At 58.1% G+C, this 17,774-nt stretch overlaps 1 protein-coding gene across 1 annotated transcript; it reads right to left on the reverse strand.

The window, feature by feature from the left end:
* Positions 1 to 6,726: 6,726 nt before the first annotated feature.
* On the reverse strand, positions 6,727 to 17,209 carry Kcnk18 (potassium two pore domain channel subfamily K member 18). Its single transcript, XM_005320815.4, has 3 exons — positions 16,987 to 17,209; positions 14,488 to 14,616; positions 6,727 to 7,717 (listed from the first exon to the last, which is right to left on the reverse strand). The coding sequence occupies exons 1-3, from the start codon at positions 17,207 to 17,209 to the stop codon at positions 6,915 to 6,917; spliced, it is 1,155 nt and encodes a 384-aa protein (XP_005320872.4). The 3' UTR covers positions 6,727 to 6,914.
* Positions 17,210 to 17,774: the final 565 nt, after the last annotated feature.

Consider the following 17,774-nt stretch of genomic DNA (forward strand, 5'->3'; position numbering starts at 1 on the left):
TGTTGTCAACCGTGATGTGTGCCCAGATTCCAGAGAGCTGGTTGGGGACCTGGGAGCCTCAGTGGACCCTGCCCAGCTCCTCAATCATTTGACATGGCTTACGACTTCTCTTTCCCAGGAGAACTTCCCAGTTCCCTGAACTTTCTCCAAATACAATGTTCTGTGATGTTAATAGTCACAAATTCTGCTGTTTGGCCATGTGAGAGCCTAGACAAAGGACAAGGTAAGTTGCATTTAGGATACAAACCCCCCCCCCGGGGGTGACTGACATCCTGCCTTCATTTTAAAGAAAGAAAGAACCTGGGAGAGTGTCACACAGACAGCAGGTCCTGCTAAGCTTCTCTCAGAGTTGCCATCCTGAGGCAGCAGGTCACCCCTCAACTGGCCCAACGGTACCTTTACCTGCAAACACGTGAGTAGCCCGCATGCCCCACATCCAAAGTTCACTCTTTCCGGCTGGGCTCTAAGGCCTGGCACGGCGTAGTCATTGGACACAGGCCTGTGACTGAGGAATGAATGAAAAGTAGCCAGAGTCACCCGGGAGCTTCTGATATGAACAAGTGCCACAGGCTCCAACTGAAAGCAGCGGCTGGGGGACTTCTGAGAGACAAACTCTGGGCTCCTTGCCAGGTGCCACGGGTCCCTCCAGTCAGGGTGGGAAGAGAAGAGCACAGAGGGACAGCCCTCCAGGCTTCCAGCCTGGGCCACTGAAAGGTTGGGGCTGCCTTCACTGGGATGAGGAGGGCCATGAGAGGCGGGTTGGGACAAGCCCAGGTAGAGGTGCCGGGGGGGAGGGGGAGTCAGGAGTTCTGAGGACAGACAGGGGCAGAGGCAGCATTTATGATCAGACCAGAGGGGGAATGGACTGGCCAGCAGTCAGGGTCTAAGGTGCCTTCCCCGGGGCACAGGGGACAAAGCAGGGGGGCCAGCAGATGAGAGTGTCAGGCAAGGGTGGTGTTTCAGGAGACACAAGAAAGTAACAGGCACAGGCTGGGGAAGGACACCTGTGACCAGGGAGCCAAGGACACCAGGTGGGGAGAGGAAGAGTGCCCCCCGTGTCCATGCTGGGTGCTGGTGCTGGGGTGCCCCATCTTGTTGGGGGCTGTCCGGGCTGCCACGCCTGGGGACTGCAGCCTGGGGGCTGGGTCATGTTGACAGTGTACTGTAGCCACCACTGAAACCGCAGGGGGAGCATCCTACAATCTGTCCCCGCTCCCTCATCACACAGGGAGGGGACCAGGAAAGCTGAGAGACCTAGTCTGACTCCACAACAGGCCTCCTAGACAGGGTGAGGCACTGCTGGGGCTCTGAGAGCTAGCAGAGCTGGGCAAGGTGCCTTGATTGGAGGCTGACCAGGCTATCCAGGTGCCAGAAGTCTGAATCGTCAGGCCACAACAGGGCGGTCTGGAGGGTTAGGGTCTGGTCGTCTAACTGCCTTCCCCTTCACCCTGGCCATCTCCGATATTCTCTATGGACTTTCGGGAGAGTGAGCAAGCCTACCACCAGGCAGAAACCAGGCTGCGGGCTATTGGTGTGTCTCCGTCAGGACCAATTATGGGCTCTTGTCAGTTTGAGACTCAACCCTTAGATTCAACCCTTAGGTTATGTTTGTGCAGGTGGATGGCGGATGTGGCAGCAGGGACCTGGTGCCTGGTGGGATGGTAGCTGGACCTTCATCTGGGGAGGACCTTGGCAAGGACTGCAGGATCACCAGGAGGCTGGTGTAAGGGGCACAGCATTTCCTTCTGATGGACGCCTCTTGGCCAGCGGGGGAGCAGGGTTGGTGAATGCCTACTCAACTCAGGGCTCTCTAAGCCCAAGACACAAAACTATTCATTCAAAATTGCTAGTGTAGGAAAAAATGTAGAGTGTGAAAAATACGACAAATTGAAAAACATCACAACACTTCGAATACAAAACCATTCCACCATGATCAGAGCTCATGATCAGAGCTCCTCCTGACCACAGGAGGTCCCAAGCAGGCATGGGACTCTGGGCTTCAGCTGGATCAGCTTCCTGGGAACCCACCGCTGCCCTCTATGGCCCCTAAAGGGACGCAGCAGACCCTGGTCCTTCCCCTCAACTGGGGCCTTTTAAGGCTTGGCCCAGGCCCTCACCACATCTGGGAGGGGACGGCCAGGGAAGGTTCCAGCAGTTCTGGGCAGGTTCAGCCCAGGGGTCTGGCACCAGCCGTCAGGGCCAAAGGCTGGGACCCAAACACCAACATGGAGCTTCCCCGGGGACTGGGGAGGGGATCCTGTGAGCAACAGGTGTTCACCGAGGACCCACCATGCGCCAGCTCTGTGCCAGGGCAAGGGAGAATCCCCGTGAGCCACGCACACAGCCATGGTGGCGGTGGTCCAGGGTGGCTCCCGGGTGGCAGGCAGTTAAGGAGCCTCATGGCGGGTCGGGTTCCTCTCTCCCCGCTGGCCAGGCGCCCTCACAAGCTGGGGCAGCAGCCTGCCCTGAGCAAGGCATACAGCAGCCCACAGGCCACTGTCCCGGAACACCAGGTCACCTCCTGCTGGTCACCTTTGGTGACAAGGCAGGACTCCCACACCTCAGAGGGCAGCAAGACCAGGGGCTGTCCCAGGCAGTCCTCAGGACACACCCAGAAGCCGACTTCCGCTTGTCAGGGGTCCTCCAGCAGGTGGGGCACATCAGAGGTTCCTCTTCTCTGGGGACAAGGCGAGAAGCATCCCCTCCCTTGTGTTCCCTTCCTGGGAGGCACCTGGAGGCCCAGAGGCACCTCTCACTGGCCCAGAGAGCCGGGTCCTCGCGGTCTGGCGGCGCCACCTGGTGGCAAGGTCGGGGAAGCGCAGGTCCGCCGCCGTCCAAGCCGCCCCTGCTGCTGTGAGCCCAGGGAAGAGGGTGGTGCCCCAGAGGATCCTCAGCACCTCACACACCTGGGACTCTGCGGGGCGGCGCCCAGCTGAACACCGATGCCGACTGCTCTTCTCCCCAGAGCCCGCTGGCACCGCCCCTGGGGGGCCCCCATGGGGCCTCCCGGAGGGGCTCCCTTCATCACCCTCTACCCATCCCTTTGGCTGTCACTTGGAACTCATCACTTAGCCCCTGAACTTCCTTTTCTTCTTTTTTTTAAAAAGGTGGCGCTAGCAATACCTCTTGCCAGGCTGGCAGACAACTGGCCCGACACTTCACCACCGCTACAGCACTGCATGCCACCAAAGCTTTGATCCAGGCCCAGGGAGGGCAGAAATGAGCTGCAGGAGGGAAGAGGGCATTTCCCCAGAGTAGGAACACAGCAGGTGACCAATAAACGGCCCTCCTCCACAGACCAGGAGTGGCTGGGCACCTTCTGGACCTCCTAATTCAGGAGGCTGAGTCTGGTAGAGCTGGGTCCTGCAGGGCAGCTGAGAGGATCCCCAAGTGAGGCCCTAATCCCCCATCCCCCCCCTCCACCCTGCAAGAAGCAGCCTCCTCCACACCAGGAGAGGCCCTGAGTTTGCAAGTGAGCAGGAATGGCACCCTGGGGGACTGAGGGATTCCAGTCCTGGGAGGCCCCACTGCCCAGAGGCCCTGCCCTGTAGCACCCCTTCCCACACTGGAATCCACCTCTTACCTTTCCTCAGGCTGCTGTCCCCATCACTGTTCCCACAGGGAGACGGTGCGTGGTTATTGCAATGGTTTCAAACCTGATTGAAGCATCAGAGTCACCTGAAGGGTGTGCTAAGCTCCAGCCTTGGGCCTCAGCAGGTCTCAGGTGGAAACTGAGAATCTGCTTCTCACAGTTCCCAGGTGCACTGGTGCTGCTGTCCACTGACCACTGACTTAGAGTCAGACTGGGCCTGGGTGTGAATGCTGGCTGCTTGGCCTCACTTTCCTCATCTGTAGAATGGAGACCATTGGACCTAACCCAGTGCTGCCAAGAGCATGGGCTGAGATGCTGCACAAAGGGTTGAGAGCAGGCTGAGGCACAGGGCAGGTGTGCAGAAAATGGAGGGTGCTGTCATGGCATTTGTGTGCCCTAAGGACCATGCAGAGTCCCATCCCCAGCTGACCCAGCAAAGTGGGGGTGGAAGGATTAAAAGGAGAGAGAACAATGAAGAGAGAAACATGGTGGTTGTATTTGTGCAGCTCAGAGTTTGGAGAGGACACAAAAGGCAAGCACCCCATTCCAGTCCTGTAACAGGGAAGCAGTGGGAGGATGGGGGACAAGAGTGACCACTCCAGGAGCCCAGGTCACTAGCTGGAGGGATCACAGGTGGAGGGAGCCTCAAGGCTAGTCTTCCTTCATCCCAGAGGGGAGACAGACATTCCACCCTGCTGCTCAGTGCTGGCCACACATTGGGACCACCTGGGGACCTTTGAAAACCCCAAGTCTAGACACACCCCAGACCACTGGCATCTGAGTCTTGGGATTTGCTATGGACTGAGTGCTTGTGTCCCCCAGGAGGCTTAGGTCTAAGTGCCAGCAAAGGTGGAGCCGCTGGGAGGCAATGGGTGGGGGGAGGTCATCAGGGTGGAGCTCTCAGGATGGGACTAGTGCACTCAGCCTGCTCTCAACCCTTTTTGCAGCGTCTCAGCCCATGCTCTTGGCAGCACTGGGTTAGGTCCAATGGTCTCCATTCTACAGAACAGGAGGTGAGCTTTGGTGACACATGTGTTCAGATGCTGTGCCTGTATCCTGATGGACTATGGTTTGTTTTCATATTGTTGAGACTTTGTGGATTCTGGATGCTCATTTTTAATTGCATCTGTTTTGCAAATGTTAACCAAGCAAGAGGAAGTAAAGTGACCTGAGATCCCTCTGTGTGTGCATACACCAGGAAGAGGACCTCGCAAGACCCGGCCCTGCTGGCTCTGTCCTCACACATCCAGTCTCCAGAACCAGAAGAAAACTGTGGCGATGGCACCCTGAGGTCACAGCAGCTGGTTACAGCAGCTGGGCTAAGATGAGGAAGGGGCCAGGCACCTGAAGCCCTTGATCCCCAGGTGTCAGTGTGAGTCCAGGGCTCCATGGAGGAAGGAACTCACCTTCCTGCACAGGAACAGCCCAAGAGGCGGGCATAGGAGGCAGGGCCAGGAATGGGCAGGATGTCACCCTGGGCCACTTCCTCAGATCCAGGGAAGAAGTCTGACTAGCAATGAAACAAGCAAATGGGCAGGACTTTGATTTGCATAGCGTGCAGCCTCAGGTCCATGTTTGCATAGGAACAGGAGTTGCCATGCCTCAGGAAGGGACTGGCTGAGGGCTCCCCCAGCCTGTCAGGAAGTGACTTCCAGGGTTCTGAGGATGCCCCTGGCTCATCTTTGGATGCCCTGAGCCTGGACAATGGCCAGCAGCCCACGGGCCCAATAGCCCCTGGGTTCCACCAAGTGTTCTCCCTTGGGTGGCCAGTCTTGATGGCCTCAGGGTTCCAGGGGCTTTGCTGCATCTCAGCTGGGCTAATGAGCTTGGAGGATGCCGAGAAACCTCAAAAGCCCAGCACCTGGGACTGCTCCCCAAATCCCACTGGGGGTGCTCTGAGCCTTTGATGGATTTTTGTTCAGTTCCATGGGCTGAGCTAGGCCCTCAGGGGCTGGAGGGACAGAACGTCTGAGGGTTGTGGAGAAGAAGGGGAAGGTCAGAATGGAGGAGCCCTCTGAGGGCTGGTGCTCAACGCTGGGCAGAACCTGAGACTGAGCAGAGACCGGGAAGACAGCGCCTTCCTTTGCTTTCCAAGGATCCTCCCAGGGTCTCCCCTGGGCCCTGCCCAGCAGCTTCCTCCACCATTCCCCAGGGACTCACTGACTGAGCTCACGGGACCCAGGAGGAGTCTGAAGACTCTCCATTGAGGATGCAGTCAGGAGATGTTTCTAGTAACCAAGGAGGGAAACATCAAAGTCAGGAGCCCGCAGGTCTCCTGCTGCCCAGATGTCCCCAGGACTCACTCTGACATAAAGATTATTTTGCGAGAGTCATTTCTTAGGGAGGAGATCACCGGAAGTCCCGGTAGAGGAAGAAGCCAAACCAGGAGACGAATGAGGCCAGGGGACAGTGTGTCAAGGAGGACCTGAGGCTCATGTCCCCTGAGAGAAGGGGACAGCATACAGCATCCAGAGTGACCCCAGGCAGGGGCAGTGGAGCAAGGCACTGCATAGCCACCAGCTCCCTTTGGTCATTGAGTGATGCTCATGGAAGCATTTGGTCCTTGTCACTTGCAGCTGGCCTGACATGTACCCACACTTTAGGGACCAGAGATGGAGCACAAAGGGAGGCAAAGGGAGCTCTCCCAACAGGACGTAAGGACAGGGCATGAAGAGCATCCAGGCACAGGGCAGTGAATTCATGTGTCCCTCCCCCCACAGGAACTGGTCCAGTGTGTCCACCCACCCACGAGGGCATCAGGCTACACATACGGCCCACTCGGGGGACACCATCACATGCAATTAGAGAAGTGGTCCACATAGAATCCAGCAATCAGGATATGTCCCAGCCCCCATGCACTCAGTGACCTTGCCACCAAGTGGCATCAGGGGCGGGACAGGACTGCTCCTACATGCACTCATGCAGTCATTGGAGAGAAGGGGTTGCTAGGCCCCCTGTGCCCTCCCAGTGACGGTCAGGAGCAGCTCAGGAAGGTCTACATGGCTGAAAGTACAATTCTAATGACGAAGGGAGATAACCTTGGGTCACAGGGAACCAGTGAGAGCACTGGATACTTTCCTCCGCATGTGGCGGAGTTTTCTAAAAATGTGCACAAGAGATTACCTGCACTTGGGGTGAGGAAATGAAGGGCTTGTAGTGGATTTTGAAGGGCCACAAGGCCAAATTCAGCCTTCATTCAGGGCTTGTCCCCAAACCCCAAGGTCTCGATGACAAGCTTCAGTGTCACTGCTCAAACCACACTACCCCCAAACAAGGAGAGAAGCCAGCTCGCCTGTGTGTCTCTGAGGAGTGGACAGAGCCCTCACTTCCTAGGCGGGTGGCAGCACCTCCCTGTGGCCAGGCACAGCAGGCCGTCCCTGTACACGTGCAGGAGCCTGTTTTGCATCAGCTTGAAGGCGATGCACAGGATCTCCATCCCGATGATGATGTACAGGGAGAAGAACAGGAAGAAGGTCGGGTGGTCCAACTTGGTGTCCCCGAAGCCGATGGTGGTCAGTGTGATGAAGCAGAAGTAGAAGGCGCTCTCGAAGTTCAGGTTGGTCTCCCACATGGGGAGGATGGCAGCAGCACAGGAGATGTAGGCCAGGACCACCAGGGCGATGACAGGGAGGGGGACGTCCAGTCTCTCCACCTGGCACCCCACCTCGTCCAGGTTGCTGAGGATGGAGGCGGACAGCCTCCCCAGCGCCAGCTCTGGACACGAGTTGCTCCTGTCCATGGTCCGTGGGGCCAGGGCCAGCAGGTTCTCTTTCTCTTGTGGGAAGAACAGACTCTTCAACAGCTCTGCGTGGCTGCCTGGGTCTGAGGGGCACTTGCTGGACTTGGGGCCGCGGGAATCTTCAGCGCTGATGACGATCCGAGGGACAGAGGCCACCCCTGGCTTGGCGATGGGCTTCCTCCTGCAGCGCAGTCCAGAGCACCACTCAGAAGGGGCGTGAGGGAAGAAAGGGAGTTTTCGGAACTGATTGTAGGACTTGGACAGGATGGTTGCCAGGATGTCCCCTATGTCCGTGAGAACCAGGAACATCAGGGGGATCCCAAAGAGGGCATAGAGCATGCACAGGTACTTGCCAGGCTTGGTGACAGGGTAGATGTGGCCATAACCTGAAAAAGACGATGCAGCCTGGGGTTCATTTCTGTTCCCAACACCCCCCACAATCTTTCAAGACACCCCTTTCGTTTCCTCTCCTTGGCCTGATGTTTACAATGTGTCCAATTCGTCCGTACCCACAGGAGACCCCAGCAGTTGGGTATGGGCTTAGCATGCACAGGGCCTGGGTTCAAGTCCCAGCACCAAACAGGAAGGAATGAAGGAAATTAAGATATGCTGCTCAAAGCCCTCGCCACCTGCTGGGTATTGTGCCTGCCTTGGAGGAGGGACAGAGGGTGGGCCATCTCCTCCTAAGGATGAGGAAGCACTCATCCACATTCCCGCCTCCAAATGGCCTTGTCCAGGGACAGCCCATGTTTTGGGGAGACAACCCCCCTTCATGCCCTGTGGCTGTCTCTGAGGGTCTCTATAGGGGTGGTCTGCTCACTTGGAAGGGCAGGAAGAGCTCAGGAGAGGAAGAGATGCTTTGCCACCCAGCCCACCACCTCTCCTCCCTCCAGAGACTCTGGCTGTAAGAAGCCACCCTTGTCCCCTGACTGTCTGGCCCACCCTCTGTGTCTGCACATGGCACTCGCTAAACACCATCAGTGTGCACAGCGGTGTGCGCGGTGCTGGGCCAAGAGCAGGATGGAGCACAAAACCAACACAGCTGCTGCCCACGGAGCCTCACAGAGGAGCAGGAAGTGACCCAGTGACAGGGAAGCTCTGAGCCCCCAGGGTGCAGAAGCCACACCTGGCTCAGGTCCCAGCCCTGACCTTGCTACGCCATTATCTGACTGCTGGCTTTCCAGGTTTCATGTCTGTAAAACACGGGGACAGTCCCTACACAGGGAGGGACCAGCTGGAAGGACGTGATGAGGCTGGGGCCTGCCCCACAGTGGGCCACTGATGGTCTGGGTCCTGGCCCTGGAAAGCCGAGGGCTGCATGCTGCGGGGTCTACTGAGCTTCACGGGGTCCTATCTCCACCCTCAGAAGGGGAAACTGAGGCTCAGGGAAGGAAGCCACATGGCCAAGGGCACACCTGTGAGGAAGAGTGGAGCGGGGAGTGCAGTGCACAGGGTGCTGCAGGCCCGGCCTGCTCCCAGGGTCAGACCAGGTCCTCGTCACCCAAGAGCACTGGCCACCTGGGCTAAGGAAGGGGCAGGCAGGGGTCACCACACGGGGCAGGGTCTTTCTGCCTTCACCCCCACACTGCAGAGGACAGGAGCAGACAGATGTCCCACCCCCAGCACATGGCTGGGTCCTCGCAGGGCCAGCGTGGATGGCCTTGACAGGCAGAGGGAACAGCTCTGCTGCTTGGTGCCTGTGCTCAGTGCCCGATGCCATAAAGCCTGATTAATACACCAACATGCAGCCCAATTATGCAAATTAATTTGAAGCAATTCCCAGGCTGGCTGGGCGCCAGCCTCCACAGGACTGCAGCTCCCTGGGGTGAACGGGCCACTGGTTCTGCCTTCCAGGAGCAGGTGGCATCCGGGACCCCTACCCTCCAGGACACGGTGAGGGTAGAAGGGGTGGCCCTCTAGAGGTCTCGTCCATTTTCATGGGTCCCAAACCTCCACACTGCTCTGGCTGGTTCCAGAGTGGCACCCCTTGGGGGCAGGGTTGGTTCCATGAGTGCACGCATCTTTCAGTGCACATTGGGTGCTTACTGCATGCAGTGGTCACATGCTGTTGGCCAAGTGGGTGTGGCAGGCAATCTTGCTGAGCATCTGGATCACAGGAGGCAGATGGTAGTCAATAGCACACCTGCCAGGATTCATTGCAGATGGGGATCAGTGGCAGGAAGTGCAAGTGCCAACTTCTCTAGGCACCAGTCTAGATTTAGGATCAGGGGAGGTTTCTTGGTGAGGGGACTTGAGTGGAGATTGGAAGGATGACCAACGAGTTCCATGTGCAGAAGGGGCAGCAGCATGTGCAGAGGCCCTGTGGTGGGTCTGTGGTGTGGTGAGGCAGTGGGTGCACTGTCGTCCATGCGGGAGTCGGGCGCTTGGATCCAGCCTCGCCCACAGGCCAAGCTGTGAGCTCAGGGCACAGGGCACAAGGCTGTGTCTGCCCAGAGAGGACGCTGCTTTCTAATTTCCTACAAACTCCTCACCCCGGCTGAAGCTGGTACCCTGTGTGACAGGCTGAGAGAAGGCCATTGTGGCCAGTACACTAGGACGCAGGACAGTGGACACGTGCTGTGGGTCTGTGGAGGTTGGCGGGGCCTAAGGGCTCACAGGAGAGAAGTGGTGGTGTCTTGGTCATTATGGAGGGTGGAGAAGACCCTCCAGATAATCCCAGGCTCATTCCTGGAGTTGGCTCCTCCCACCTGGCCTGGAAGGGGCGGGGCTCTCCCAGGGCAGTGAGGATGATGAGGGAGGAGAGCAGCTGGGCCTCCTGGGAACCTGAGTGCCCTGAGAAGCCTCAGTAGCAGGAAAAGGCAGAGGGGCTTCACACCCAGGGGGAGGGGGAGGCCATGTGGCCTCAGAGGCAGAGACTGCAGTGCTTCAGGCACACTGTGCTTCAAGGACAGCTGGGCCACCTGAGGATGGGCCAGGAGGGAGGCTCCTCCCTGACCCTGGAGAGCCCCGCCCACCACTCCTTGAGTTCTCCAGTCAGAGCTGCTGGTTCCCAGCTGCTGGCCCCAGAACTCCAGAGAGGACAGGTCTCTGGTTTTAGTGGCCCCCGGGGAGGGGGAGGGGGGTTCCTACAGCAGCCACAGGAAGGAGCACAGTCCCAGCTGCACCCTGAGCAGCTGCTGCACCCCCAGGGCTGGCCAGTGCAGGGGGCGGTGCTCAGGGGGATGGTGGGAGGCTTCAGCACCCAGCTGGCCAGGAGCGGGCGGGGCTGGGCCCTGTGGGATCAGGACAGGCAGGAGGGACTGCTAGACAGGGGTGTGTCAGAGACCTCCGCAGCTAGGGGACAGTGAGGACTCTGGGTGTCAGAAAGGTGCTGGGGACTAGTGCATACAGCAGGCGCCCTCTGAATGCTGGGCGATGGGGTAGGGTGCTGGCAATTCCCCACCCTGGGAGGATTCTGCACGTGGCATCCAGAAACACAGAGACACGCGGCAGTGTCTTGGGGCAGACAGGAAGCCTTGACACCTTGCTGGGTAACTTTGCAACCTTGGCCAAGGGCTCTAGAGCATGCTGCCTCAGTTCCCTCAGGGACAATACCTAGTACCCAGCACGGGGGGTGGGGGACACTCACTCATTACATGTCAAGTGCTTGAGACAGCGCCCAGCCCAGAGCGAGATTAGAAAGCAAGAGACCTTGACTCCTGAGCTTCTCAGGACCCCATGTCGGGAGCCTCCACGGGAGGTGGGCAGAACGCACTGTGTGGCTGGCAGCAGGAGGTTTTGCAAGATGCCAATCAGTGGGACAGGACGTTTGTCCTCTGGACACCTCTACCACAGCCAGGAGGCCAGCTGCTCATGCAGAGGAGGCTGGACACAGGATGGACGCTTCAGACCCAAAGCCACCTGCCGCTCCCAGGAAGCCAGGGGGAAGCAATGCGTCACCACCCTGCTCTTCCTTGAAGTGCGTCTTGAAGGGCACCCAGTGGGGACGATGGAGAGGGTGGAAATTCACTCTGTCTTTTACACATTACACTCCTTGCAAATGTAGCCTGGCTCTGATGGACATCCTCGCCCCTGCCCATGTCACTCAGGACAAAAGCCAGTGTTCACATGGCCAAGAAGCCCTGTGTCCCCCACTTCATCTCCACTCTCCCCTCACGCCCTCGGCTCCAGCCACGCTGATGGGTTTACAGCTCCTCACACCAGCCAGGTGGGCTCCCACCCCAGGACCTTTGCACTTGTGTTCACTTGGCCTAAATCCTTTGCACTCAGCATACCCACAGGCCTGTTCCCTCACCCTCAACCTGTTCCCATGCCACCTTCTTGGGGTTCTTCTGTCACCACCCATGGCAGGCTTTGTCCCTTCCTTGCCCCTTGCCCTCTTTACTCTTCTCCATAACATCCTTAACAATCTGACCCACTCAGTGTCACCATCTGAGTATCGACTTTTGTCTGCTTTATCCCTGGACACCCACACTCTGCCCCAAGGACAGTGCCTGGCACTTCAATAAACAGTTGTTGAATGAGCACATTCACTGAGCATCTGCTTTACACCAGGCAGGTGTGGGTGGGGTTGGGACACCAGGAAGAGCAGGCAGAGGTGGCCTGATCCTTTGGGGTCTCTGAAGCTCTCCTGGACAGGAGCCCACAACCTGAGCCACGTGATCTCGCTGGAGTCCAGGCCTGGGGTGCCAGCATAGATTCCTGTGCCCACGCCTGGCATGGGCCCACGGAGCCAGCAGACCTCATGGATGTCAGTGCTGGTTAAGTGGAACCACAAACAGAAGCCAGCTCACTTCACAGACAGGGACAGCCCCAGCTCTCCTGCACCCCTGCAGAGGTCAGGAGAGGCTCCCCAGTAGCCACTGGTAATCCCCAGCTCCCAGACAGGGTCCCGGGGTTGCATTTACTTGACTTTAAGGAAAGGTCCTAACATTTCTTGAAAAGACCTAGAAAGTGCTCCAAATCCCCTCCACAGCCAAACGAAGGCTGGCAATCTCCACTACGACCAGCATCCAGTGGACAAGCAACAGAGAAGTCTGGTCACACAGCCCACAGCCAACGAGGGTCTGCACCCTGGGCCTGAGGACCTTGCCTATGCTCCTGCCCAGCCAGAGGCTCTCCTGGCAAGGGGTGGGGCGGTTTTCTGAGCTCTAAGCAAAGAGCCTTTGTGGCTGCCTCTGAGACAGAGAGGAACTCCAGAAGAGTGCTGCGCCCCAGGGCCTGTCCCAGGAGGCAAGGCTCAGAGCACATGAACCCCTCAGAGCAAGGTATTATCTACCACAGTTACCGGATGCTGCCCTGCATAATGGAGAACCACGCATTTCCCACAATGCACTCTGACGTCCCAACACAATCAGGGCTCTGCCCTCTGAGTACTTCACTGCTCCAGCACTTTCCTCTCTGCGGCAAGGGGTCCATCCAGCTGGCCATGGCTGGGGACGAACCCGCCTCACAACTGTCAGCTGCCCTTTCTCAGCATCAAGGCCAGGTGCTTCTCAGGTGACCCAGAGATCCAGGGCAGGAAGCAGTATTCTCAGAGGGACCTTTGAACATGTTATTGATTCCAGCGTGGAACATCTCCAACATCCTTCTGCAGCTGTGATTACTGTGCAGCCGGGGTCCTAATTGACTCAGACACTGGGCAGTGGCCTGGCTTTCCTGAGACCTAGAGCAAGCTAATGCATTCCACCAGACCAGAGATGCTCAGCCTGGGCTCCCCTGGGACCGCCTGGAGCGCTCTGAGAGATACTGATGCCTGGGCTTCCTCTGGAAAGATTCTGGCCTGATGGGTCTGAGGCAGGGCCCAGCCATGGGAGTTTGGGAAAGGTAGCAGGGTGGTTGCCGCCTGCAGCAGGCCGAGACCCCGAAGTGCAGGCTGGTGCTTCCCCAATGGTGGAGGACCCCAGAATCGTGGAGAGCTCATCAGGAATGAGTGACTGGCCCCTGCCTGTAGCTTCTGGCTCAGCGGGTCTAGGATGGGCCTGAGGATAATCTGCATTGCTGAGAAGTTCCCCAGGGCCCCTGAGGCTGTGGTGCAGGGCCACACTCTGAGGACTCTAAACAATCTGTGCTTCTCTACAGGGGCCTCTGGAAACATCTGGAGACATTTCAGGTCGCCACAGTGGGTGGGTCAGGGGGAGGTAGAGATGCTGCTCAGCCCCCTCAGTGGGCAGCTGCCCCAACAGAGAATTGTCCAGAGCAGGAGGCCACAGGGCTGAGGCTGAAGAGCGAGCATTAGACCAATCCAAGTTCCTGACTGGGGTTGACGAACTGTGTACTTGGCTCACCTCGAGCATCTCCTCTGTTGCTGCTCTCTATGGCCTGTCTCTCCTTTATGGGGTCTGTGAGCTGTGGGTGCCCTGGGACGGCAGCAGGGGATTTGATCTCAGTCCTGCCTCTGACCTGGCGGCCTTCAGCCCTCTCTGGCCAGTGCTCCTTCAGCTGTGGAAGGGGACATCCCAGCTCCTCGCTCCTGGAGCTGTGGCCCACAGAGCCCCTGCCCCCAGGCTGGCACCCATCTCTCGTGCTGTGCTCCATTCCCAAGGAAGCAGCTGCCATCTAGGTGTCGGAGACTCTGAAGCCCAGTGCTCCAGCCCTGTCCTCCCCCAACCCCCCAGGTCCCTAGGACCACATTTCCAGCAGGGCTGGGGACTCACCCTTCACTGTCCCCTTGTTCAGCACCTCTGTCCCGGGCCCCCATCCTCACCACCCCCCCCAAGCCTGCCCATCCCACCCGACAGAACCTCTGGTGTCTCCCAGGAGTCCTCCTCACCCTCCCAGCTCTGGATTGTCCCCTGAAGTCTTCCTCTTGCCCTCCACCAGCCTCACAGCCACTGTCCTAGGTCAGGTGTCATGGTCTCTCCCCTTGACTGCTGCAGAAAGGTGGTCTCTGGGCGGTGCTGATCAGCACACCCTTCCCTTGCTTGAAGCCCTTTGGTCACTCAACGGCCTGAGGGTCAACCCAGCGTCCTGAGCCCAGTGGTCAGCCTCCCTCTGGCTCTTCCCTCTGTGACTTAATCTGCTTCTGCTCCTGATGCTCCTTGTGCTTTGGGGCTTTGGCTAGTGCCGTCCTGAGCCCGGAGGGGTCCCCCCACCTTGCCTCCCTCTTTCCTGGTTCTCCCCAGGTCTCTCTGCAGGCAGGCTGTGGCTTGTGGCTGAGCCACTTCCGCTGTCCCGCCCTTGCCTCCACACTCACCCACGGTGCTAAACACCGTGCAGCAGAAGAAGAGCGCGCTCAGGAAGGTCCAGTCTTCCGGCTGGTGCAACCATTCGGGGTTCATGGTCTGCAGGTGTTTCCGCACGTGCTGTGTCTTGCCTTCCGCAACTGGAGAAAGAGAGGAGAGTGAGGCTGCCCTTCAAGACAGCACTGCCCAAGCACAGGGACCGGCAACCCTGTCCTGTGGTCCCCATTAACACCAAAGCTTGGCCCTCGTTTCTGCTCCTCAGGTCCCTGGACCCTGTGGAGAGCAGAGAGCCACACAGCCCCATGGGAGGAGCCCTAAGAGAAAGGCCCTGTGCCCGCTGGAACTGCTTGGCAGCCTCGGGGAGCTTCCTTAACTTCCGGAACCTCCCTTCCTTTCACCTTTCAAAGAGGGACAAACCTTCTTGCTCTGTCTCTGTTGGACCTGAAACCAAAAGGCTCTCTGGACACCTGGCTGAATCCCGATGCAAATTACGCCCCTCACCATGGAGCATATGGGCTTTGGTGATCACACTGGGTCCTCTGGCACCAGGTGCCCTCCCTTATGGGCTGGGAAGCCTAGGGTTCCCTGCATTGGCCCCTGGGCCAAGAGGGCAGAGTGGCAACCCTGGCTTCTTGGAGTGGTTCCTGGGTAGTTCTGTGGGCCTAGGCACCAGTGGGCTTTGGGAGCCCAGAAGATGCCACCAGAGGTACCGTCGGAAGAGAATGGCCCATGGAGGATTTGAGCACCAGCTGACCGGCACCCGCCTGGGAGTCCCCACACCTGGGTTCCAGGCTCAGCTCAGATTCTGCCGCAGAAAAGGACAGGAGGCTGCTCTCAGCCTCCCACGTGGGAGGCAGCACAACACGGCAGTGACAGGTTCAGACTCTGGAGTCCAGGTGCCTGGGGCTGAATCCCTGGCTCCTTTTTTTCTAGTTTGTGAACTTGGACAAGTTGTTTAACCTCCCAGTGCCTCAGTTTCCTGATCTATAAAAGGGGACCATTCACAGGCTGGGGCTGGGGCTCAGTGGTAGAGCGCTTGCCTGGAAGATGTGAGGCACTGGGTTCCATTCTCAGCACCACATAGAAATAAAAAATAAAGGCCCATCAACAACTGAAATGGATAAATAAATAAATAAATGATTTTTTAAAGGGGGGGGGACATTCATACCCAGTGTAAGGGGTTCTCAGGAGGATTTAGAGGGACCCTGTGTGAAATGGGATTAGCCCAGGGCCTTCACTTATGGAGTGTTTTAATATCCAATGAAAATCAGTACAAAATGAAGCTGGGCCAGCTCTGTGTTCCTAGCCCTTGCTGTGCCTGGGAATCACTGGGAAAACCTTTTAAAAATAAGGTTTCCAGCCACCCTTGCAGATCCTGTTTGAGTGAGTTTGAGAAAGAGCCTAAGAATAGGCTCCCTGAATAATTCTGATGCGTGGGCTGGTTAGGAGAGCCTTGCACTTGCTGGAGTCCAGTCCTTGTGGTGGCTCCAAGTGTCCAGCAGGGGCCATGGCATCTCCCAGTACACAGGGTAGGCCTGTGTCTGTCTGCAAGGGAGCAGGGCCCTCCACAGAGGGGATGCTTCCCACTTGGGCCAGCGAAAGCACCTGCTCCCAAAGCAAGGCCAGCCGTGGGAGGGGCAGAGAGCCCAGGGCTGAGGCCGGCTCCCGGGGAGGGAGGCAGAAGCTCCCGCCACCCTGCTCCTGCCCTGGCCTCTACAGCCTGTTCTTCCTTTGTCTTGAACTTATTTCCTCTCTCTTGTTTTCTCTTGCTCTGTTGAATACACCTCTGTAAGCTTCCTTTGGGGAACAAGAGTAGAAACAAGAGATTCTGCCCAAGGGGAGAGAACACCTGTAAAGTGTGTCTGTCTGCCAGAGGCTTCCCGTCCCTGACCTGCTGTGCCTCCCACGGGGTCCCTGAGATTGGCAGGTCTCGGGTCTCTCCAGGAGACAGGCAAAGCTGGGAGGGCAACAGCTGAGACGGGCCCCAGGTTCTCCTGGTGACCCCTCCCCTCCCCAGCCCCACAGCAAGCAAGGCCTTTGAAACTGGAAATAGGGGAGTCAGGCAGGCTGCTGGCTCATCCTAGGGATCCAAGCCCAGCTTGGACGATTCCTTGAATTCTAGTCCCAGGAAAAAAATCTCAGGTCAGGCTGGCATAGTTCTGAGGAGCAGCAGAGGAAGCCCCCGCTCCACCTCTGCCCCCCTCCAGCCCAGACCGCCAGATCTCCAGGCATCCTCCTCCCCAAAGCCTGGGAGGCTGGGTGGAGCTGGGAGCAGCCTTTGCAGAGTATCCGGAGGAGACTCAGTGCTCTTCCCACCTTCTTTGCAGCACCCGGAGAATCTATTAATCTCCCAACTTCCAAGGGAGAAACTGGAGGCTCAGAGAGAAGTCTTTTGCCTAAAGTCGCTCAGGAATTGGGAGAACACAGGCAACAGCTCCCAGACCCAGCCTGCTCCCAGGGAGCTGTCTTCACCCAGGGGGAAAGGCTGCCCCGCCCAGGGAGGCACCTACCTGTCCCATTGCATTCCAGGATGCCACACAACTCGTGCAGGAAGGCCTTGAACACCTCTTCATCTTCTGGCCTCAGGACTGGGCTGCCCTCAATGGCAGAGAAGAGCGCAGCACCTACTAGTGCATAGGTCACCAGGCAGCAGAGGAAGCAGAGGCCAGGGAAGAGCTTCCCCATGGCCTCTGGGCAGCACCACCTGGCCTGGGGCGGCCCCTCGGCCTCCATCCTCCTAGAGCATGCAGGACAGGGCAGAGCAGGAGGAGCCTGGGCAGGAGGCTGGAGCATCCAGGCCCCGACAGGGGGAGGACGGTGGGAGTGGCAGGAGAATGGCCAGGCTCCAGCACTAAGTGCATGGTGTGTGGCTTCCCCCAGGAAGTCCGGAAGCAGTCTTGCTGTGTGGGAATTACTGACTGCGCTCCTGCTGGTCGCCCCACCCCCAAGTTTCTACAGATCCTCCTGGGCAGCCTGGAGCTGCTGGCAGGGGCTTTGGAAGGGCGACATGGGTATTGTCTTCGGCTTTGTTTGGCCTTTGCCATCCTGAAACCACAGTTTCCACTTCCAAGTACCAAACCCAATTTTTTTGTGTTTTGTAAGGAACTGTCATCCTTCCTGAGGGTTGTCTGTGACACCCTGGCCTAGTGTGCCTGGTCTCCCAGACAGGCAGCGATAACCGCGCAGCCAGGGTGCTATTTCCAGGGGCCTTATCATGTGTGGGTCTAGTTATTGGCCCCCTCTCCTCACTGTCTGTAAGGGAGGGAGGAATGGCAAATGCCTCCTGCCCACTCAGAAC

Source organism: Ictidomys tridecemlineatus, chromosome 1, assembly GCF_052094955.1.
Source record: "Ictidomys tridecemlineatus isolate mIctTri1 chromosome 1, mIctTri1.hap1, whole genome shotgun sequence".
Classification (NCBI taxonomy): Eukaryota; Metazoa; Chordata; class Mammalia; order Rodentia; family Sciuridae; genus Ictidomys; species Ictidomys tridecemlineatus.

What these genes read in the sequence shown, in the direction of transcription:
- Kcnk18 (XM_005320815.4), bottom strand. Translation starts at nt 17,209, where the DNA reads ATGGAGGCCGAGGGGCCGCCCCAGGCCAGGTGGTGCTGCCCAGAGGCC. An exon ending in CCTGGAATGCAATGGGACAG is followed by an intron (nt 14,617 to 16,986) that starts GTAGGTGCCTCC and finishes CTCTTTCTCCAG; the next exon opens with TTGCGGAAGGCAAGACACAG. An exon ending in CACGGTGTTTAGCACCGTGG is followed by an intron (nt 7,718 to 14,487) that starts GTGAGTGTGGAG and finishes CGTCTTTTTCAG; the next exon opens with GTTATGGCCACATCTACCCT.